This window comes from Geosmithia morbida (genome assembly GCF_012550715.1).
Source record: "Geosmithia morbida isolate 1262 chromosome Unknown scaffold_7, whole genome shotgun sequence".
NCBI lineage: Eukaryota > Fungi > Ascomycota > Sordariomycetes > Hypocreales > Bionectriaceae > Geosmithia > Geosmithia morbida.
In genome coordinates this window covers 1,126,359-1,148,578 of record NW_023336194.1, presented here as the reverse complement: position 1 = coordinate 1,148,578, position 22,220 = coordinate 1,126,359, and the positions used below count along the sequence as shown (strand labels likewise).

The 22,220-nt window shown below is 53.0% G+C and overlaps 9 protein-coding genes across 9 annotated transcripts; 3 read left to right on the top strand and 6 right to left on the bottom strand.

The window, feature by feature from the left end:
• Positions 1 to 719: 719 nt before the first annotated feature.
• On the bottom strand, positions 720 to 1,642 carry GMORB2_7201 (Rho family, other; the record flags this gene model as incomplete). Its single annotated transcript, XM_035469166.1, has 5 exons — positions 720 to 1,108; positions 1,178 to 1,267; positions 1,329 to 1,378; positions 1,460 to 1,510; positions 1,593 to 1,642. 5 exons carry the CDS (start codon positions 1,640 to 1,642, stop codon positions 720 to 722), a joined length of 630 nt encoding a protein of 209 aa, XP_035321546.1.
• Positions 1,643 to 4,405: 2,763 nt separating this feature from the next.
• On the top strand, positions 4,406 to 6,688 carry GMORB2_7200 (Flavin containing amine oxidoreductase; the record flags this gene model as incomplete). The annotated part of the gene is made up of 4 exons (XM_035469165.1): positions 4,406 to 4,757; positions 4,902 to 6,400; positions 6,465 to 6,558; positions 6,615 to 6,688. 4 exons carry the CDS (start codon positions 4,406 to 4,408, stop codon positions 6,686 to 6,688), a joined length of 2,019 nt encoding a protein of 672 aa, XP_035321545.1.
• A 464-nt stretch (positions 6,689 to 7,152) lies between these two features.
• Positions 7,153 to 8,484, bottom strand: GMORB2_7199 (uncharacterized protein; the record flags this gene model as incomplete). The annotated part of the gene is made up of 1 exon (XM_035469164.1): positions 7,153 to 8,484. The coding sequence occupies one exon, from the start codon at positions 8,482 to 8,484 to the stop codon at positions 7,153 to 7,155; it is 1,332 nt and encodes a 443-aa protein (XP_035321544.1).
• A 496-nt stretch (positions 8,485 to 8,980) lies between these two features.
• GMORB2_7198 (small subunit ribosomal protein S14) lies at positions 8,981 to 9,488 on the bottom strand (the record flags this gene model as incomplete). The annotated part of the gene is made up of 3 exons (XM_035469163.1): positions 8,981 to 9,043; positions 9,105 to 9,276; positions 9,382 to 9,488. The coding sequence occupies 3 exons, from the start codon at positions 9,486 to 9,488 to the stop codon at positions 8,981 to 8,983; spliced, it is 342 nt and encodes a 113-aa protein (XP_035321543.1).
• Positions 9,489 to 10,273: 785 nt separating this feature from the next.
• GMORB2_7197 (beta-glucosidase) lies at positions 10,274 to 13,162 on the top strand (the record flags this gene model as incomplete). Its single annotated transcript, XM_035469162.1, has 1 exon — positions 10,274 to 13,162. One exon carries the CDS (start codon positions 10,274 to 10,276, stop codon positions 13,160 to 13,162), a length of 2,889 nt encoding a protein of 962 aa, XP_035321542.1.
• Positions 13,163 to 14,350: 1,188 nt separating this feature from the next.
• GMORB2_7196 (Sugar (and other) transporter) lies at positions 14,351 to 16,274 on the bottom strand (the record flags this gene model as incomplete). Its single annotated transcript, XM_035469161.1, has 2 exons — positions 14,351 to 14,647; positions 14,709 to 16,274. The coding sequence occupies 2 exons, from the start codon at positions 16,272 to 16,274 to the stop codon at positions 14,351 to 14,353; spliced, it is 1,863 nt and encodes a 620-aa protein (XP_035321541.1).
• Positions 16,275 to 16,939: 665 nt separating this feature from the next.
• GMORB2_7195 (unsaturated rhamnogalacturonyl hydrolase) lies at positions 16,940 to 18,076 on the bottom strand (the record flags this gene model as incomplete). The annotated part of the gene is made up of 1 exon (XM_035469160.1): positions 16,940 to 18,076. The coding sequence occupies one exon, from the start codon at positions 18,074 to 18,076 to the stop codon at positions 16,940 to 16,942; it is 1,137 nt and encodes a 378-aa protein (XP_035321540.1).
• A 945-nt stretch (positions 18,077 to 19,021) lies between these two features.
• GMORB2_7194 (1-aminocyclopropane-1-carboxylate deaminase) lies at positions 19,022 to 20,120 on the top strand (the record flags this gene model as incomplete). The annotated part of the gene is made up of 2 exons (XM_035469159.1): positions 19,022 to 19,209; positions 19,268 to 20,120. 2 exons carry the CDS (start codon positions 19,022 to 19,024, stop codon positions 20,118 to 20,120), a joined length of 1,041 nt encoding a protein of 346 aa, XP_035321539.1.
• A 196-nt stretch (positions 20,121 to 20,316) lies between these two features.
• On the bottom strand, positions 20,317 to 21,980 carry GMORB2_7193 (transporter; the record flags this gene model as incomplete). Its single annotated transcript, XM_035469158.1, has 3 exons — positions 20,317 to 21,680; positions 21,758 to 21,897; positions 21,955 to 21,980. The coding sequence occupies 3 exons, from the start codon at positions 21,978 to 21,980 to the stop codon at positions 20,317 to 20,319; spliced, it is 1,530 nt and encodes a 509-aa protein (XP_035321538.1).
• Between the last annotated feature and the right edge of the window lie 240 nt (positions 21,981 to 22,220).

Sequence of the window (22,220 nt, the reverse complement as noted above, 5' to 3'; positions counted from 1 at the left end):
TTTTCATGCAGGGTCCACGTCACTTCACATGTGACTCGACAGCTCGGGTTTCATGGGACAATGTAAGGGAGAAGAAGCGAAAAGGACTATTATATATATATAATAGATGGTCAAGGGATATATCACTATGGTTCTTTCTTTCTTTTGCAAAGATCTCACGAAAGAAAGAAGCGGAAAAAGACAGACGGGTTTTATTTATCCAAAAGCCAAAGATCAACAGCCCGTCCCCTTCCTCTGCTGAGGGTATGTTTATGTGTTCTGATACCAGTCTTTCCACCATTTTTCTCTCTCGATTACCACTCTAGGTCTTATCTGGCTTCCGTATACGATGACGCCTCCCGATATAACTGTTAAATAATGAGGAAAAAAATCATAACAAAGGGGAATAAGAAAAAAGAACAAAAACTCCTGAGGCGCGACATGCCGTCTGTCCTTCAAGGTGGCTACCCAAGGTATCCAGAAAAGAAAATAATGCAAAGGATGTACAGCGAAATAAGAGGTAAAGGGTAGGAAGAAGGAAGAGGTAGACTAGACAAGAAAGACTGTGCCTGCGTGTCATGGGGGAGGAGATGAAAAGGTGGCTGTGGGGAGATATTATCTAGCAAAGGTTGTTATGTGGCCAGTATTATAGCCTCGTTCGAAAAGGGCTTCTTTTTGTTGTCGGTTGGCGTCAAACCGGAGATGAGGGTGAAGAGGAGGACGGGAGGAGTTGCACATGTTTACATGATGACGCACTTGTTCTCCTCACTCTCCTTCTTGACGCTGAGAGCGACACGCGCAGCCTCGGTAAAGGCCTCATTGACGCCACGATTCCTCATGGCTGAACACTCGAGATAGCGCAGGGCGCCTATACGCCTGGCCACCTCGAGGCCCTGGTCGTAGCTGATTGTCGGCTTCTTCTCACGCGGCTGACCATTCTCGTCGACATTGTTGGTCTCGTCGTCGTCATCTCCCTCGCCCTGTTCGCGCAGGTCGCACTTCAGGGCCACGAGCACCAACTTGACGCCAGCACAGTTGTCAGCAATCTCGCCGACCCACTTGGACTCGACGTTTTCCAGGGAGTCGTTACTGTCGACCGAAAAGCAGAGCATGATGAGGTCGGTGTCGTCTTGGAGGGGTCATGTTCGTTAGCCTGCGCGGGTGAACAACCGAGCTTCGGAGAGGGGGCCCATCTTACCGTAGGATAGAGACCTCAGGCGGTCAAACTCTTCCTGGCCGGCCGTGTCCCACAGCGAGAGTTCAATGTGGACATTGTCGACGAAAATGTCTACAAAAGCGTTAGCATTCGGGATGCCGCCACGCGCAAGGGTGTACATTTGTAGACATACCGTGGACATAGTTTTCGAAGACGGTCGGCTCGTAGACGGTCGGGAAGTATCTATTTAATGGTAGATATTTGTCAGTAAGGAGGATCACTAGGCACATCAATCACAGGAGGGATGAAAAGGAAGAAATATACCCTCGGGTGAAGACGTTGAGCAGCGACGTCTTGCCGCTGGCACCGTCTCCCCTATGCTCGAATGTCAGTAAATCGGCAGATCCGGAAATGGTCGTCGGCTCAGGGGGGGGGGGGGGCAAGAAACATATCGTACAGGAGAACGAGCTTTCGCTGGGCAGTCTTTGAACCACCGCAGAGAGGCATAGTTGCTATGTTGGCGTTTTTTCTTTGTGATGGTGTGTCGTCCAAGAGGCGGTGGTGTCGATCAAGGAGAGATATTGGTGATAATCGGTGGAGGGGTGGTGCTCAGGAGATATGCGCGCGCGTACGATGGATGACGTTTGGATTCGTTATTACTGATGTTATTTACCACTACTTAGCAGTAGGGGAAGAAGGAACAAAGGAGAGATGTCGAATGATGGGCGATGGGCGACGGCCGAGAATGAAGAGACAGATGGCGACAGGAATGGTGCTGGCAGTGTTGATGACGGCGGTGGATGGAATTTGAAGTGGGAGATTGAAATTGGAAATGAGATTGGCAAAGGCCACCAGAAGAAGAGCAGCTGCCGGCGACGCACGGGGTTTAGTGACCAAGTTCCCAAGGGGAATGTTATTTGACCAATGAGGGCCCGAAGATGGCAGGGATACGATGTATGACTTATGGAGGTTGTTAATACTGCTAATAAGTACTACATTATAGAAAGTAATATAACGAATCTTTCCTACTATTGCGTAGAAGTAACAGTATAGGAGGGAATGAGGTATAGAGAAGAGATAATACATATATAGTTTTGCGCTTAGCCTCCACTAACTTTTCCCCGGCAACGAGATTCGGATCTTAGAAGAAGAAAGATCGAGTTGGATACTAGGTACTAGCACTAGAATGATAGTACGGGTAGTAGTAGTGAATTGTAACAGTAAAAGGGAACTAGATCATAGGAGCAAGGTACGAAGTATTATAGAGTACATTTACCCTGTTGATCTTGTCGATCCGGTAAATCACCACCCTGAATGATGAACAAATCCTTTGTAGTAGGAATGAGAACCGGCATGTTTGGCAAGACACGTTTGACGGGACACGTGTATAGTAGTAGCAATACCTAAAAGTACTGCTCGTAGTTAGAGCTAGGTATTTAGTACAACTCCGTACTGTCAACATAACCAACCCCTTGGATATGGCAAAGTGAGCTTAATCACTTTTGACAACTTAATAAGCACTGTGATATCAAATATAGCGTATCAGTGATTCACCAACAAAGATTTGATGAATAATGAGGTAAAGGCTGAAGGGAAAGAAGAACAAAGGAGGATCACCTCATATATACGCTGTTTGACTTTTCTTTTCCCTGGCAGTTGACCTCTACTTACCATCATACTTGCTTACCACACCTCCATATATAGTAACGGTATCAATGCTTATCTCGCTTGCTGTTGCTCTATTTTTATTTCACATCTGTTTCTGTCATACATGCAGAAAGATAATCGGCAATAAACGATCATCTTAGTCCAACAAGGGTTCTCCTCTCTCTCTCTCTCTCCATCCGGGCCGGCTTGGCCTGCATTGGTATTGATATCGAGCGGGACTGATGATGGCCCCTCCGGCAGCCCTATTGCGGAAATGTCCACCGCGCCCTACATTCAACTACAAACAATCTTCCTTATGGATACAGAAAAGAGCTATAATAATCATTGCCCATATATTATCCAACTCCGAGCGGAGGCTTCCGCCATGTATTACCGTCGCTTTTAGGCGGAAATGGCCGGCAGTCACTATCACCATGCGCCCCTGTCATTGTCATCGGATCGGCAGTAGCGAGATAGGAACACGCGGTTTGAGTTGATGATTCTCATGGCCACGACACAGAGTTTCCTTCCCAACTTGCAATGAAGCTTTCAAGGGAAACCCAGTTTATTACTGATCGCGTGAGGATGATGGGAACGCAGCCGTCTCATCGGCGACGGGCTACAATGTGGGGAGTGAAACGACTGGAAGCCATGTCGACGACTAATCATGATAACACCATATACAGATGCCGGCAAAGACCAGGCTAAGGGCAACGGCGACAAGTCTCAACCTGTCACCGCCAAGTATGGAGATTCTCTCGTCTACGACCTCAACATGACGATGCGTCTATCCCAATTTGGCCACGCTTCAATCATACCTGCACTGCCATTCCCTGTATTTTACTGTTCATGTTCGCCAACATTGCCTATCCGGCTGATAGCGGCGACCCGCAATGAGCCCTTTTACTCGACCAGGACATCCAACCGATAACGAACGAGACCAGTATAATCACCCACTTTCCCACACTCGCTTTCCTTGTCCGTGCCTTTGTGCCGACTACCATGAATCTGGTCGGGGCGAGTTAACGTTGTGTCGACCATGCGAATAGATAAGGTCTTTCTCTGATTTGTTTGTTTCTTTCCGTCCAGTTACTCGGTATAATGAATTCCATGACAGGTACAACGCGGGCCGGTCGGTCCAACAAAGTTTCCATTTACGGAAGTGGGTCGGTTTCCTGTATCGATCGCTTCTCCATCTCGTACTAACAAAAAGATCCTTTCTATGGAGGCTGAAGCCCCTCCCATCACAATAGTCGAGATAACGCCTGGACCTTCCAGTCCACAATGTCGCTCGCGCCCTATTGTCGATAACAGACAGGGACACAGCAATGAGAGGTGTGAGGTGGCGGTGGGGTGGTAAGCGGGCAGGGCAGACCGTTGTCCGTGTAGCCTCAACGCTTATACACAGAGTATCCATTTATCATGCCCCGTCTGTTGGTGCGCGTACAATTGGTAAGTGCAAGGTCGACCCGATAAGAAAGTCATGTCTCTCGAGTAAATAAAAGAGGCCGGCCCTAACTGGCCTCAAAGTATCCAATGCTTCTTTGCTATCGGTAGCTGCTCGATTGACCCTTCAGTCAATGCCAATCACGCCGGACTGAAACCCTCGCACAACCCCAAGACATGGTCAAGTATATCCTCGCCGTGAGCCTTTGGGCTACGGCCTCTCTCGCCACCGCCGGACGGTCCACCCTGCCCATTGGCCTCGAGACCCGGACCGAGCTTGGTTCCCGTCTGGCAAACGTCCACGTTAGCCGTCGTCAGCCCGTCAACGGCACCGTCACCTATACTTACGGCTCCTGCAACTCCAACTCGCAGCCCGAGGCGCACCACACCATTGCCCAGTCTGACGATGCCGACGCCTCCCGTCTAGTCTGGATCATCCCCGAAGAGGCCACTGAGGACGGCTGTATTGCCGCCTGGAGTGACTCGGGAAAGCTTGTGGGCCGTAGCAGGCCGCAGAGGCTTCAGAGCGGTTCTAATATGAAGCGTCAAGTCCGTACGTGAAAAGAAAGAAACGAAGAAGAAGAAGAAGAAAAGAAAAGCTCTTAGACATTTATACGCGTTCCACGAGACCATGGGGGATCTTTGAACTAACAAGCACAAAATCGTACTGCAGAGTCCATCGCCATGAACAATGCCAGCGGCATTGATGCCTCTGGTCCGTGGTTCGATGGCGTCGCCCTCCTCAAGAACAAGGAGCCCATCCCTGTCAACGTGGCCAAGGCCAAGAAGAAGGACATTGGAATCGTCGGCGCCGGCATGTCCGGTCTGATGACGTTCCTCGTCTTGCACCAGGCCGGCCTAGAGAACATCCACATCGTCGAGGCGGGTAACCGTCTTGGCGGTCGCGTCCACACCGAATATCTGTCTGGCGGGCCGTTTGACTACTCGTATCAGGAGATGGGCCCGATGCGCTTTCCTCACACGTGGATCAATCCAGAGACCAACAAGTCGCATGACATCAACGACCAGAAGCTCGTCTTCTCGCTGGCAGACGAGATGAACCGCATCAACAAGCACGACAGGAACCTGAGTGTCGACTTCATCGAATGGATCCAGACCAACGAGAACGGCCTGTACTACTACGATGAGTTCAAACTCCCGACCAACCTGCCGCCCACGCAGGCCCAGGTGGCGGCCAACTCATCACTGGCCGAGACCTCCGTCCTGGACGCGTCGACGGAGAAGCTCCAGGCCGAGGTTGACAGCATCATCCCCGGCCCGGAATTCCTCCAGCAGATTGCCGCCAACATCTTCAAGGCGCACAAGTCGTGGGTAGACTCTGGCCTGGGCGGCCTAGGCGGCGATCAGTGGTCCGAATTCGCCTTCATGGTCAATCACCTGCACGCGAGCCTCAATAGCACGGACCAGCTGGGCGCCACGGCCGTGGGGTGGTGGGACGACCTGTACGAGGGCCTGTACTTTGACAGCAGCACGTGGAAGACAATTGACGGCGGGCTGAACCGGCTCCCGCTGTCGTTCCACCCGCTCGTGGACCCCGTCACCACCTTGGAGCGCAAGATCGAGCGCGTGCGCTTCGAGACGAACGACTCCGTCACGCTGCAGTGGCGCCACAACTACACTGACAGCGAGTTCCAGAACTCGACCTACGACTACGTGGTAGTGTCGGCTCCCTTCAGTGCCGTCCGCCAGTGGCGCCTTCCCCACCTCCCCGCCACCATTACCAACGCCATCGCCAACCTCCCGTACAGCCCGGCCTGCAAGGTCGCCCTCGAGTACAGCGAGCGCTTCTGGGAGCACTACGAGAACCCCATCCACGGCAGCTGCAGCACCGTCACAGACATCCCCCTCATCGGCTCCATCTGCTACCCTTCCTACAACCTCAACGCCACCGGCCCCGCCTCCATCCTCGGTAGCTACATCAGCGGCGACACCATAGCCTCCACCCTCAGCAGTATGTCCGAGGCCGAGCACGTCCAGTACGTCCTCGATGCCATGTCCGAGATCCACGGAGAGCACACCCGCGAACTGTACACCGGCAACTATAACCGCCGCTGCTGGAACCTCGACCCCCTCGAGATGGCCGGTTGGGTCAGTCCTACTATTGGCCAACACCAGCTGTACATTCCCGAGTACTTTAAGACGTACAATAACGTGAGTCTACCTTCTTTGGGCTCGCTCTTTGCTTCATTGGAAACCTTTTCTGACTTGTGGATAGATGATCTTTGTTGGCGAGCACACCTCTTACACGCATGCTTGGATTGCCTCGGCTCTCGAGTCGGGTATCCGTGGCAGCATCCAGCTTCTCCTTGGTAAGCTCCCTGTTTATCTATGTTTACCCTGGGGGTGTGAAACTAACCTGGTACAGAGCTTGGTCTGGTCGACGAGGCCAAGGCTGCTAACGAAAAGTGGATGGGTCGCTTTATCCAAGTGGTATGTTGACTTGCATGCCTCGCTGTGTTACATGAAATGCCCGGCACGACGCTAACACATCGACGACAGTAACGGAATTTATCATGCCTCTACAACGTTAAAAGAACACCGTGGTTATATAAATCTAGTTCATAGACAGATGTAAATATTACTACTCACTAAACATATCTTTGTCATCATTTTCACTACCGGAGTATTGTGGAAATAAAGCCCCAGTCAGGTCCTTTCTCAAGGCAAATTGTAGAGCCAGTCCATTTTGATGTAGGCAACTTGCTGGATGTGAACTAGTGGACATGTGCTGTACCCTGGAATGCGTAGAATAGATGCACCAATTCAAATTCCTAGGCCAAGTCCTTCTTAATGCTAGGCCCTTGGTTTTTTGTATGCTTCAAAATGTGAAGTCATTTTGCTAATTGATTTCACAGCGATCTTAATAGATATACATATGATTTTTCTTGTCCTGTATAGGTAAGTCAATCATCATCCCTCTGGTACCCTTGCCTACCCCGTCCCATCCTTTCGGCCAAATTCATGTTCCCGGCCTTCTTGTGCAAGCCATTGACAAACCCTCGCTCCCCTCCCCTCTGGCGGCCCCGGTCGTCCGCCTCACGTGCCGCGCGCTCTCGTTCATCTAGCATGGCCAGACGCTTTTGCCGGTCATCGTCCAGATCCTCGGCCGCAGATTGCATGGCCGCCAGCTTGCGTGCACGCTCAGCCTCCTCGTCACTGTCGTCTGCTGTTGTTGCAGAGGGTTTGCCACCACCACTGTCATTTCTCCGGTAGCTCTGGTTGCGGGGTCGGCCGTTGGTCCCGCCGCGTGTGTCGTCTGTCGGTGGTCTGTCGTAGCGACGTGGCGAGACAGGACGGCGTGAACGGCTGTCATGGGCACGCCGATGGTCCTCTTCGCGGGGCCGCGACTCACGCTGACGGTCATCGTTCCTGCGACGGTCGTCTTCTTGGGAGCGTGAGTCGCGCTTGCGGTTGTGGTCACGGCGACCACCGCGGTGTTCGTGTCGTGACGACCGTCGCTCATCGTCTCGCTCTCTGTAAGTCCTCCTCTCGTGATCGGGCTCGTCCCGGCTCCGCCGAGGCTCCCGTTCGTCAGAGTGGTCTCGGTGGTGACGCCTCCGGCGATATTCGTCGTGCGGACTCCTCGATCTTGAGGGCGAGAGCCTGCGCCGTCCCCGCCTATCTCCCTCGTCGTCCGAGTCACCGCGGCGGTGTCTACGGTGTCCATGCCTGTGAGAGTCTTCCTTCCTTCTGCTGGACTTTTCCTTGGGGTCTTTGGCGGTGTCGGCGGTTCCTACCGCCGAAAGTAGTTGACGGCGTCGGATGGGGTCATTCATCATGGCATCGTAGGCGGCCTGCTCCTGTCGCTTGATGGCGAGGAGGGGGTCGTCGCGGATCTTGGAGGCTGTGTCGCGAGCACTGTTTGCATTTTGCAGCGCCATGAAGCTCTCCCCCCCCGTCTGCTTCGCCAGCTTTTTGTGATCATCGCCCTTGATGAGGTTGTCGATACGTCGCTTGCCTAGCAGGTAGGCCTCCGTCTCCTCAGATGTTCCTGTCTGCCCATCCGTGGGACCCTGGTACATCCAATCTACTCGGTCGACGCGCTTCCTGCCGCCAGATGCCTCGAACTGACGCTGGATCTCCTCCTTAGCTCGCTCCTGTTTGATTTCCTCGATGCGCTCGCGCGTGCGCTTGCGCTCAGCGATCTCTTTTTGCTCTGCATCGAAGACAGCTGCCTGGTTCCGGCGCAGAGTCGGGTGGAACGACTTTTTCAGGTTGAGATCTCCTCCACCCATGATGTTGAATTGTTGAGGTTGTTATTGGTGGTGGGGAGAAAGAAGAGGTTAAGAGCAGATGGGGAGTCTGCTGTTGACATTAGTTAGAATGACTTTGGTCGCTCGGACAGAGGGTACAATGTGGCTGTGGTGCGGCGAATGGAAGTGGCTGGGACGGGACCCGATTTTTCTTCTCCATACGCGCCACATGCTCGTACAAAGATGGCCTATACAATCAATATCCCACAAAACGGTTCCATAGATGCGTGTACGAGTCATAAGGATGGATTATTTTTCAGGAGCCGTTCGTTATATATGAAAAGACAATTGAAATTGTTGTGTGGCATAAGTGCGCAAGGCTACAGTCATTCATCATTGACCTCTATTGTACATCCATGAGTCTATTTGATCCATAGTAGGCTGTGATATCCCAAAAACCAGTCTCTGCTCTCCCCCCCCCCCTCCGATACATGTATAATACACACAGAGTTCTTTGCGTTCCACTACCTGGACCCCATTACCAGCTAGCCCTCTTGACACCAGGGAGGTTGCCAGCCATGGCCTCCATACGGAAGTTGTACTGCGATCGGTCAGCATATCTGGACGTCCTTGTGGTCTCTCGATCCTTCAAGCGGGCTTACTCGGGTCATCTTGAAGTCGCGGAAGACACCACGTGTGCGTCCGCCCATGATGCATCGGTTTCGGATCTGGGTGGGACGCGTGTAGTTGCTCATCTGCGACAGTTGGAGTTGGGCCTCGGCGCGCATGCGGGCGGGGAGAGTGGTGTTGCGGATTATGTATCGGAGAGCTTGCCTTCACATTAAAGAAAACGTTAGTAAAAAGTTTGCTTTGCCGAAGAGACAGGGAGTTGCGAATGAGGCTCGCGAAAGGAAAGGAAAGGAAAGGGGGTAGACGTACCTCTCGGGCTCGAAGCGCTCAACGACGGTGCGCTTGGTATGGTCACGGACGACACGAGACCCGACAAAGCAGCCAAGATCAAGGGTCTTGGCACGCCAATGCGACATGGTGGGCGAGCGGTTACGTTGACGGATATGGGATGTCTGTTGATATGGTCGTAGCTGTGGTGGTGATGGATCGATTAGTGTTGAGTGAGCAACCTGGGAGATATGAATACCCGATGATTAGCCGCCAGCTTCCTTAGCGCGCCGAGAATGCGATTAGCGGAGGATTACTTAATATTCTGAATACTCGTATTGATGCTACGACAATCCGCTCCCTGGTACTAATTAGGCAACCTCCGCACCGCCTAACGGCTCCCGTGGCGTGGGGTTGGTTGATGGCTCTCTACTCGTACATGTACGAATACGCTGTATTAATATGTAGTCAGGGGTCTTTTAAGCTATACGAGGATTGATAGTAATACTCTGTAGTCATAGTGATATTATGGCTTGAAGATACTTTTACTTCCTACCAATATGTGCCACGGTCGTAAGTCACTTTCTATAACGAATACGTATTTCCGCTGGTAAGCAGTAAAACTTAAATAAGTATGGAGCCCCTGTGTGGCCTTGCCATACTGCCTAGCCTCTAGGAAGCTCAACCAGAACCCCTAGACTTGGCACATGTTTCCCGGGCCTCATCTCTTTTTTTTTCCCCTTTCATCAACATACCTTGAGATTCCCTTCTTTCTACGCATTTTTTAGACCTACTTTCCTTTCCCCTTTCTTCTCTACTCCAACTGCCTGCATGGACTGACTCCTTCTCTCCCCCGTCGCATCGAACACGCATAGATAGCTCTGCTTCTCACTAGGCCGCCGACAACTCCACCTCCCAGCTCAGGCCAGTCATCATGGCCGCCGAAGAGAGTAAACAGGGTCTGCTCGATCCACACGCGGCGGACCCTTCCTCCATGGATGGCGAATGGTCGGGGCACGAATCCTCCGAAGACATTGAGCTCGAGTCGACCAGCTCCATCCCCCCGAGGAAGCGATTCGGCGCCTTTCCCGACGTCTCGGACCGAATCCAGGTCCTACTGCGACCAGCCGACGGCAGATCCTGGGGGCGCATCGCCCTCATCTCCTTCGGAGCCCTCGTCATCTTTCTTGTTCTGAGCGGTGGCGGGCTATTCAGATATAAGAAGCACAACAGCACTGACGCTGTCGGCAAACATGATCGCAGCTGGTCGCCACCCTGGTATCCTAGCCCCCGGGGAGGCACTCTTAAAGAGTGGGAATCAAGCTACCAGAAAGCCTCCGAGTTAGTGTCCAAGATGACACTGCCAGAAAAGGTCAACATCACGACGGGAACCGGGTGGAAAATGGGCCCAGCCGTGGGAAACACTGGTCCGGCCCTGGGTGTTGGCTTCCCCAGTCTCGCTCTACAGGATGGTCCCCTGGGCATCCGCCTGGCTGACAACATCACTGCCTTCCCTGCCGGCGTCACCGTCGGTGCCACGTGGAACAGGGAGCTCATGTACGACCGCGGCAAGGCACATGGTCTCGAGGCTCGCGCCAAGGGAATCAATGTCATCCTCGGACCCTCGGTCGGTGCGTTTGGTCGCATCCCCGCAGGCGGTCGCAACTGGGAGGGCTTCGGGCCGGACCCATACCTCCAGGGCGTGGCGTGCTCCGAGACGATTCGCGGCATCCAGGATCAGCATGTCATGGCCACCATCAAGCACTTTATCGCCAACGAGCAAGAACACTTCCGCCAGCCTCACGAATGGGGCCTCGAGAACGCCATTTCCAGCAACCTCGACGACCGCACCCTACACGAGATCTATGCTTGGCCCTTTGCCGATGCTATCAAAGCTGGCGTTGCCAGCGTCATGTGCTCCTACAACCAAGTCAACAATTCATACGCCTGCGCCAACTCCAAGCTCCTCAACGGCATCCTCAAGGACGAAATGGGCTTCCAGGGTTTTATCATGTCCGACTGGTTGGCCCAGCGCTCCGGTGTTGACAGTGCCTTGGCCGGCCTCGACATGTCCATGCCTGGCGACGGTCTCAACTGGGAGGACGGTAAATCCCTATGGGGCCCCAAGCTTACTCAGGCTGTTCTCAATGGCACCCTCCCCATGAGCCGCCTTGACGACATGGTCACTCGAATCGTCGCTTCCTGGTACCAGCTTGGCCAGGATGACAAGGAGCTCTTTGATAGAGAGGGTCCCAACTTCTCCTCTTTTAGCAAAGAGAGGATGGGCGTGGAGGCCCCTGGTAGCCCCTCACCCCAGACCAAGGTCGAGGTCAACAAGTTTATTGACGTAAAGGAGGACCACGACAAGGTGGCATATCGTGTTGCTCTTGAAGGAACCGTCCTTCTGAAGAATGACGGTATACTCCCCATCACCCGCAACGGCGAGATAGGCCTTGACAAGAAGAAGAAGGAAGGCCGGAAGCTCCGCGTTGGCATCTTTGGCGAGGACGCCGGTCCTGGCGATGGGCCTAATGCTTGCCCCGACCGTGGATGCAACCAGGGCACGCTGGGCTCTGGGTGGGGCAGCGGCGCCGTCGAGTTCCCGTATCTCATCACGCCTGAAGAGGAACTGCGCAAGGGCTTCAACGAGAGTGAAGTTGACGTCTTTTCCTTCCTCGACAACGACCTGAAGAATCTGAAGAATGCGACGGCTCTAGAGGATCGAGACATCTGCTTCGTGTTTGCAAACTCGGACGCTGGCGAGGGCTTCATATCGTGGAATGACGTCAAGGGTGACCGCAACGACCTGCACCTACAAAAGGGCGGTGACGATCTCATCAAGGAGGTTTCTAAGCGTTGCGGCGGCGGAAAGGGCTCGACCATTGTCGTCTACCATTCCGTTGGCCCTGTCATTGTGGAGGAGTGGATCGATAAGCGTGAGGTCAAGGGTGTCTTTGCGGCCCACCTCCCGGGCCAGGAAAGCGGCCGTGCGATTGCGGCGCTCATATTCGGCGACGAGGGCCCGAGCGGCAGGCTACCGTATACCATGGGACGCACGCTCAAGGACTACGGCAATACGATTGGCGTCATCTACGACACGAATGAAGAGGTCCCCCAGCAGAACTTCGAAGAAACGCTTTACATTGACTACCGCCACTACGACAAATTTCTCGTGCCGCCGCGCTTTGCCTTTGGCTACGGCCTGACGTATGCACGCTTCGAGCTCAAAGACATCAGAGTGAAGGAAGTCAAGGGCAAGTCTGCACTTCCCGGAGAGCGACCCCCGCCCAGCGCCACCCCCCCGGAGTACGACGGGAAAATACCGCCAGCCGAGGACGTCCTGTTCCCTCCGGAGATCCGCAAGCTCGACAAGTACGTGTACCCGTACCTCGAGTCGGCCGAGAGCGCCACCGCCGCCGGTACTAAGTACCAGTACCCGGAGGGCTACGACGTCGAGGCTCCACTTTCGGATGCTGGTGGAGGTGAGGGCGGCCACCCGGACCTATGGGAGACGCACGTCATCGTCAGCATCGAAGTTGGAAACGTCGGTCACGTCCCTGGCCACGCCGTGCCCCAGCTGTATCTGTCGTACCCGCCGTTGTCGGAGGCTCAAGGCGTGGAATTCCCTAAGAAGGTGCTCAGGGGGTTCGAGAAGGTGTATCTCGAGCCTGGCGAGTGGGCTACCGTCGACTTTGAGATCACCAGGCGCGACCTGAGCTACTGGGACGTCAAGCGCCAGAACTGGGTCATGCTCGAGCAGGGGAGGTATGTCTTTACTGTTGGTAACCATGCCAAGGAGCTGCGTCTGCAAGAAAGCTGGTAATTCCCATGGGCTCTTTCCATTATTTCGACATTTCTCTTCGTTTATATTCTTTCGGGCCTCTGATCTCTTCCATTTTCACACCCTTTATTGCATCATGGATATCCACTTTCTGGAGTTTCGGAATTAAATTCTACGGGGGGTCCTTTATAGATATTTTGTGGGACATAGCGAATTGCAATTACTACTTTCAATCAGCTTCAACGTTACATTTCTGTATGTGAATCTCAAAAATCGGTGTCACATCTCTGTGGGTTGGCCGCGGAAGCACGACCTGGGAGAGGACTAATGAATATTACTATCGCAATGTCGAAGTCTCCACAAACCTGATTTCTTCACTAATTGTGCCGCACCGTTTCGTGCTTGATATATTATATACATAGGCGGGGGCATGCATTAATAGTAGGTGACAATGCCAATTCATAAACAGCCAAAGAACTTGATTGCCGTATCGTTCTTATTCTAACATCAATCATGCCATAGACGGCGACCATAATACACGCACCATTTGGCCATTGAACTGGGTCGAGTTGGTGGGCAGCAGCCACAGCAATCATCCTTCCCATATCAACCCGACGATTGTACTGCACCTGCTCTTGTGACTCTTGCCGCAGTGTATCGTGTCTGCCGTTGCTGTCTCCCTTGTCGGATTCGGATCCTTTTTCGGCCCTCTGTTCCCCCCGGGACTGTAATGATCACGGCCAAGTTGCTGCCCCTCCATATTCATGCCAGTGCTATAGGGTTTGGCATGGCAATGGGCGGGACGGGAGGTACCGCGTTCCCATTTGTCATTGTAGCTATAGCTTCCTCTAAGGACGTTGCCGTCTTGCCCCTATTGCTCTCGCGCTGATCGTCATCGTTGCTATTGTGTGGCTGGGCTTCCCACGTGAGACGTCTTAGTTCAGATGTGAACAGATTGGTCATGGCAGAAGAGTAAGGGTAAAAAGTTGTCATTGATATTCGTTACTCATATTATCCGAGAGAAGGGACAAAGACGTCCAAAATCTTGTCCCGTCTCACTATATTTTATACTCCGAATGATAGTCCCGTAAAAACACGTCTTCATCTAAGTACACCCCTCGTCATCAATTATTTTTTAAAAGACATATGCACCTCGCTTCTTACCAACGCCAAACTAAAGAAGAAAAGAGATAGTGAAAATAGCACTGAAAAAGAATGAGAAGAAATCTATTACAGACCATTTCGATCATGGTGACCGCTGTCGTTATCCTCTTCATCAGAGTACCCTTCCCAGTCGTCGCTCTCTAGACCGGCGCGAGCAATGAAGATGGAGCCAAGCCAGCCGAGGAAGGCGAGACCGCCAAACAGGCACCACGGCAGAGCCTCTCCCTTGGGCTTTATATTGGTAGACAGTGTGAAGAGGGCCCCCGAGACGAATGGTCCAATGCTCCGACCAAGAGCCGAGAGGGTCTGGGCCATGCCGTTGAGGGTGCCAAGGCAGGCATGTGAAGGAGCTGAGTTGGTGATCTTTTTATGTGTTAGTAATTCAGATCAAATGTGATATTGGGTGTACTAGAAGAAAACATACCAGGAGCATAACACTGGACAGACCACCGACAGCGCAGATGTTCTTGACGACAAGGATGAATGCCAATTCAAAATATAGCCATAGTCTATTGGAGCCGATTCCAAAGGGAGCGTTCCCATCCGTGTATCCCACCCAGGGCATCATAATCATGGTGGCGGAAATTCCCAGCAGAGCCAGACGGTAACTACCCAGGTTTCCAACCTTGGCCTTGAGGCGCTGGTAGAGGAACGCTTGGAAGCCAATCGTCGCTAGCCCAGCCAGACTGAGACTGACGCCGATCTTGCTGGGATCAAGGTCTCGGCCGTGTGGGGCTGGGAAGGACGCAAAGATGGGGTACAGGCTGTTGAAGCTGATGTTTGTGAGCTGAAATACGAGGTACGTGGCGAGAAGTATGGCAGTTGTCCGGTTCGAAATGTCACTCCAGACAACATGGGAGCTGTGCGACGTCGATCTAGACGAGTCGCGCTCCTCTCTGATGCTGGTGTCACTATCTTCGTCGTCGTCATCGTCATCCTCCGAGTTCTTAGGAGTGGGGTGCACGAGCAGCGGGCGAGTAGCGTCCGCGGAAGAGTAGCTCCGCGGCCATCGGGTGGACCAGGAGTTAGTGCGTGACAATGCCGGACCAGGTGCACCGAATCGCTTAGGCTTGGGCCAGAGCCACCACGTCAGTCGGCGTAACCACATGGGCATGGTGAAGGATGGCATCGGCTGGGCCTCTTCCAGCGTCTCCTCAAACCAGAGTGCGATAACGACGCAGCTCACGGCGAGCAGGGCGGCAGACAGAATGTTGGGTCCGAGGTAGGGGTATCGCTGGCCCATTGTGTTGACTAGCAGGCCGCCCAGGGCGGGGCCGGTGATGCTACCGAGCGAGTAAATGATGGGGAGGTAGGCGAATGCGCGGCTCTGGTTGGACCGGTCGGTGATTTCGCCCAGAACGGTGGGGACGCAAGCGGCGTTGCCATTGAGCATGCCCATGGCGACGTGGACGACGACAATATGCCAGTAAGTCTGGCACAGGCCAAAGACGGCAAAGCACAGCATCAAGGCCACGGTTCCCAGGAGCAAGACAGGTTTGCGCCCGATAATGTCAGACCCGTAGCCCCATAGAAAGTTGGTCGACAGCTGGGCGAGGGCAAAGGCGCTGGCCAAGATGCCAACGTACAGGCCACTCTCTTCGGCGGGGATGCCGTCCATAGAGGCTACCATTGAAGGGAGGTAGGGTGATATTGAGTTGAGGGCCGTCTGTTCGGCCAGCGATAGAAATGCAAGTACCATTAGCTGCCGCACGGGTAGCGGAGACTCGTCGTGTCCCTCATGGTCAGATCGGGAGCCGTCGTCGGACACGCTGTCAGAGTCGATGGGCTGGGTCTCGTCCAGGACCTTCTTGGCGGCGGCCTGACCGATCGACGACTTGGAAGGCGGAGCGGGAAACGTCTGATACCGATGGGAAGATAGTCGACGAGAAGGAGTCGCCCCGAGAGCGGGGATGGGAGCTCCGGCGTGGAAGGATCCAGTCGAGCCAGTTCTAGCACCGTCACCAGCTATTCCACTTGCCGGGCGTGACATGACTGCATTTGCAACGGACTGAAATACTATTTTTAATTGAATGCGATAGAAAAGGGTGGCCTAGCCGCAGTCAAGCGGCAAGCGGCCCTGTTCGAGGAAAAAGAGGAAAAAGAGGAGGGAGGAGAGGATGGTGGTGGTGGGTGGTGGTGGTGGATCAAGCTGGTGGAGGAGGGGGCGGGGCGCAGAGAGAGGAAAAGCCAGTCAGGCAGCGACTGGGAATATACACGAGTGAGAAAATGCCTCTTGCTGACATGAGGGATGGTAAGTTGTAAAAAAGAGACGACGATTCGAAGGAAAGAATGGGATTATGTAGGTTATGCCTACATCACCTGTTTGGGAGGCGAAACTAGAAGAAGAATAGGAAATATAATAAATTAAGTCAACTAATAAAATAGTGTTTGAATAAATAAGCCCAAAAGAAACGGAGATACGGCAGTAACGTCATTGGCAAGGATTTGCAACGGGTAGGACCGAGTCTCACGTGTCTCTGACCAATAATGTTATTTATATATGTAAGCTGAGACAGTCTAGACATGAAAGGAGCAGATTCTTCACCGTGACAAAAGCACACCAGGAACACCAGCATGACCATCATCTTGCTTCTAACTGGATAGATGACTAGATTTGCCTATTCTTCGCGTCATCCATACATAGGGTTACCTGCATTATACATATGCACGAAGAAACTCGACAAGGGCCATGATTGCCATGGCCTGTCCATATGGCATGCTAGTCTGGGGAATGTCCTTGTAGTGCTGCAGGTCGTGACCCATTCCGGTGCCAAAGGAGGTGTGGAGCAGCTCCCCTTGAGGGCTGATGTTGTCCAGCACGGCGCGCAGAGCCTTGACGGCCGTCTCACGGTTGCCCTCCTTGGAGATGTATCTCCTCCGCACCGCCTTGAGCAGGCCGTAGGCAAAGCCCGCTGTGGCGCTCGCCTCGACGTACGACCCCTCGTCCTCTGGAACGTCGAGAAGCGTGCGCCAAAGCCCTTGGCCAGGGTGGCCGGTAGCTGTCTGCAGTGGTTGCAGAGCCTCACCCTGGCTGACGAGGGTGTTGATGAGGTGTGCTCGCAAAGGGTCCTGGTCGTCGAGCCCCAGCAGCTCGATGAACTCGGGGATGACAATTGTGACCCAGCTGTTGCCCCTGGCCCATCGGGCGTCGGCAAAGTTGTGGCCGCCTTCTTTGAAGGTCCACCCATGGAAGAAGAGGCCCGACTTGGCGTCAAACAGGTACTGTATGTGCAAGAGGAACTGCCTCTTCGCCTCGGCCACATAGTGCGGACGGTTGAGCAGCAGGCCAATCTTGGCCAGGGGCATCACCGTCATCATCAGCGTGTCGTCCCACAGCTGCTGCTCGTTGACTTCGGCATACGTTATGTGCTGGAAGCCACCGTGCTTGGTCCGGGGCAGGTCATGGTAAGCCCACTCTGCCCAGCTGTCTAGCCAAGGCAAGTACGTCTGATTGCCCGTCTTCTCGTACACGTATGCCAGCGTCAGGAACACGGCCATGGTGTTAATGTTCTTGCCCTTGTGGCCCTCGGCAAACCGATCCCGGAACCAGTCCTCGATGATCTTCAACCATCGTTCCTCACCCGTCAACTCGTAGTACTTCCAGATACCGTACAGCCCAATGCCGTGTGTCCATTCCCAGTCGTTCCACCCCTTTGTGTCGATGATTCGTCCGTCATCCAGCTTAAGGAGGAACTGGCCTGTCGTGTCGTTGATGTTGACCATTTCGTTGATGAGAAGCTGGATCTGTCCGTGGACATGGTCCTCGGACACGCCGTCGACCACTTTCGGCATTTTGTCGGCGTTGGGGGCTGTGGTCTCGTAAATGGAAAGGGTAGGGAGATAACGAGCAATGATGTTCTCAGTCGGCCATCAATCGAGCTCTTATAGGCAAAATTGAAACAGAGCAAGGCAGATCGTCTCCCCCAGCTGGAGGGGTACCTGCTGCGCTCGTGATATCCCAAGCGGGTTTCGGGCGAATGGTACCCCAGATGCGACCGACGTCCGGGATAAAGTCCACCGACTTAACCTGCACCGCCCCCAATGGAAGAAGATCACGGAAAGTGATGAAAATAGTGATAATGAAGAAGACGACACACGTAGTAGGCATCTATTTTTTCTGCCAAAAATAAACACCCAGGCTTTGTCAATATTATTACGACTATGCCAATATGTAAAGAACCAAGAGCTAGAATAGACAGCACCATGATGCCGCTTTGCCCCTCCGTCAACACTCTACATGTATGACAGGATTACCCCGCCTCACATCATCCAATATCCGTTGCCGGGAAAGGGTCCATGTCTGAGCTTGAGCATCTGTCCCTGGCTATGCGCTTAGAAGGGAATAGTCGATGTGAATGGCTATCTACTCACATGTGGACAAGTAGATTCTTGGGGTATCTCCCTGCCCCACCTCATCGGCCCCGACGCTCTCGAGTTTCCCGACGGCAAACTTGCTTATCTCTCCGTAACCGGCTCCCATCACACTATGATTACCCGCTTGAGACGTCCAGATACTGGCAAAAGGAGGACGACGACAGAGATTGCCGACGGCAATTGATATGTTTTCCGAAAATTGAATGACACTATATAATGTATTCTCATTGCCCCCTCTGCCTTTTCTCCATTCTCAGCCTCTTGTCATTTTCTTTGACTCTAATCATATCTTTATTTTACTCTCTCATCTTCGCTCCTGTATAAGTTGTGATCCCAACGCGTCACTAAACACGCATACCCAAAATGGCCAGTCTCCAACTCCCCCATCCCTTTGCCGACATCAAGCGTGAGAACTTCCTGTTTGGCCCCTCGCCCATACAGGAGCTTCCACGCATCTCGGACGCCCTCGGTGGCAAGGTGAAGGTCTATGCTAAGCGCGAGGACTGCAATTCGGGACTAGCCTTTGGCGGCAACAAGGTCCGCAAGCTCGAGTGCGTATTACGCCTATCCCCACCACACGGTACGTTAGTTAATCTGCCAATTCGATAGGTATCTCGCATCTGAAGCTCTTGCTCAGGGTGCCGACACCCTGGTATCCATTGGAGGGGTCCAATCGAACCATACACGTGCTGTGACGGCTGTGTCGAGGAAGCTGGGACTCAAAGTTGCCACACTCCAGGAGCACTGGGTGGACTGGGAGGACCCGGGCTACAAGAAAGTCGGCAACATCCAGCTGTCACGCCTGATGGGCGGTGACGTGCGCCTCAACTCCGAGACGTTTGGAATCGAGCACAAGGAGGCACTGGCAAACCTCACTGAAGAGATCAAAGCCGGTGGTGGTAAGCCATACTACATCCCCGCCGGTGCGTCGGACCACCCCCTCGGAGGTCTTGGGTTCGCCCGCTGGGCTCTTGAGGTTGAGGCTCAGGAGAAGGAGATGGGCGTCTTCTTCGACACTGTCATCGTGTGTGCTGTGACGGGATCTACCATGGGCGGCATGGTCGCCGGATTCAAGCTCGCCCAGAAGAAACTCGGGTCGCCCGCGCGCAAGGTCATCGGTATCGATGCCTCGGGCAAGGTGAAGCAGACATTTGATCAGGTGCTGCGCATCGCCAAGAACACTGCATCCAAGATTGGCCTCGAGGCGGACGATATCACTGAAACGGACATCATTCTCGACGACAGGTACAATGCTGGCGTCTATGGCATCCCCGACGAGACTACCATTGCTGCCATGAAGTTTGGAGCCGAGACGGAGGCCTTCATCACTGACCCTGTATACGAGGGTAAGAGTCTGGCTGGTATGATGGGTCTCATCCGTAATGGAGAGATTGCATCAGGCAATGTGCTGTACGCCCATCTTGGAGGGCAGCTGGCTCTCAACGCTTACTCGACAATCTGATCTTTGTAAGTAGAAAAGAAAGAGAAAAAAAACTCAAAAAGATAGTAACAAAAAATAGTATAATTCAGAGTTTCAGGTCTCCTGTGTTCTGGTATATGTGTAGTTACTCCAGTTGTGAATTGAATTTGAGCAAAGGGGCATGGAGCGCCTGCACAAGAATGCCAGTACCATATTTGATACTCCAATCATTGTTGCTTTATACATCCCTGCGACCTTCGGAATGGTCAACATGGGACAAGTCCTTGACGTCGTCAAACCTCGCACTTTCTTCCTTGACCTTGATTCCGAGCATATCACTGCCGCTCTGAGCGTGGGAAGCAGCACCGAAGAGTACATCAATCTCCTCTAGTGGCACCTGTTTGGTCTCAGGAATGAAGAAATAGACAAATAAGGCGAGACAAAAGTTTATTCCCATGAAAAAGAAGAGGCAGCGAAGGCCCGTATTGGCCAAAAAGGTCGGGAAGAATTGTTGGAAAATCGTGTTAGCAACGTTCTGCATTTGCGAACACATGCCCACAGCCTGGGCACGGATGTTAACCGAGAATACTTCCGAAGTCCACATCCACACGGTAGCTCCCCAGGACGGCTTATAGAAGAATGCGAAAAGGAAAAGAAGGAAGACCATCGCGATGCCGACGGGCTCAGACTTGGTATCTTCACCTGGGGTCGTGAGACCCACGACCGAGACGGTAAGCATGCAGACACCCATTCCTACGGCACCGACCATGAGCAACCACCGACGACCGTAGCGATCAGATGTCCAGATGGCGTTCAGAGTGAAAAGAATGCTGAATGTAGCGTTGAGGGCGTTAATCAAGTTGATCTTTTGGGATGACTTCCAGACGTTCTTGTAGATGGCAGTCGAGTATGAGTTTAGTGTGCCCTGCCCAGAGAGTTGTTGTCCGACGTTGATAACGAAAGCAAGGTAGAGCCGCTTGCGAACAGAGGGGTCGCGGAACAGAGCTGAATATGAATAGCCCTTGAAGGCTTCCTTCTCAAATTCGACGGCTCCACGGATGGCGATTAGCTCATCTTCAATCTCCTTCTCTGTTGATCGAATACGAGCTAGGGAGGCCCGAGCACCCTCTATGTTCCCATTCTTCTGAATGTGCCAGCGGGGTGTCTCGGGGACGAACGGCACGGTGACACAGACAATGAAGGGCACGAGAATCTGGAAGATGATGACAATCTTCCAGTCCCATTGGCCGAGGTGCTCTCGCCTGTTCGATGAAGCATAGTTGACCCAGTAGGCTATGAAGCTGCCCACTGAATAATTCATCTGCCAGATAGTCATGACCCTCCCACGAATCTCAGCTGGTGTCACTTCGCCGATGTACACGGGGGCCGCCGTGAGGGCAAGACCCTGACCGATTCCGATCAGGACCCGGCCTGCAATGAAGACGCCAATCTTGTGGTGGGGAGTGAATGTCTGCATGAAGGTGGCAATGATGGTGATAAAGCATCCCATCCACATTCCCCAGCGGCGACCCATGTAATCAGCGAGGGGCCCGCCCATGAAAAAGCCAGAGACAATGGCACCAATGGTGTAAGTTGTGTTGACTAGACACAGTCCGGCTTGTCAGCGCTGTGTACCATGATCAAAATGATCTCTGCGAAGGAATTCCTTATGGGCATACTCAGTCCAAGCATGTAAGTATTATGATCTGGGTCAAGGTTGACCCAGTCCAACCAGTTCGGTGACCCCTGTACAGAATTGAAGACGGAGGCATCGTAACCATAGAGAACCATGCAGAGCGCGGCCACCATGGCACAGTACCTGTGGAAGTTAGCATGATAACAACATTTCTTATGGGGACACTTAGTTCTAACAAACCAGTTGTAAAGCTTTTTAGAAGCCATTTTATCTTGTTGCGTATTTACTCGGAAGAGGCAGATGTCCGAGTGAGAGTAAGGTGATCCATCCGAACGTCTTCCCCAGGGGCTATATCTATTGATACACTGTACCTACTTACGTATAATCATACATGTATGAAAATTTTTTGAAAGTGTCTGTCCTGCGACTGGGATGACTGGGAGGGCCTGTTGGACTTTTCACTGGTGGAAGCTCAGTCTCCGGCTTACATTGAGTCCAACAAACAG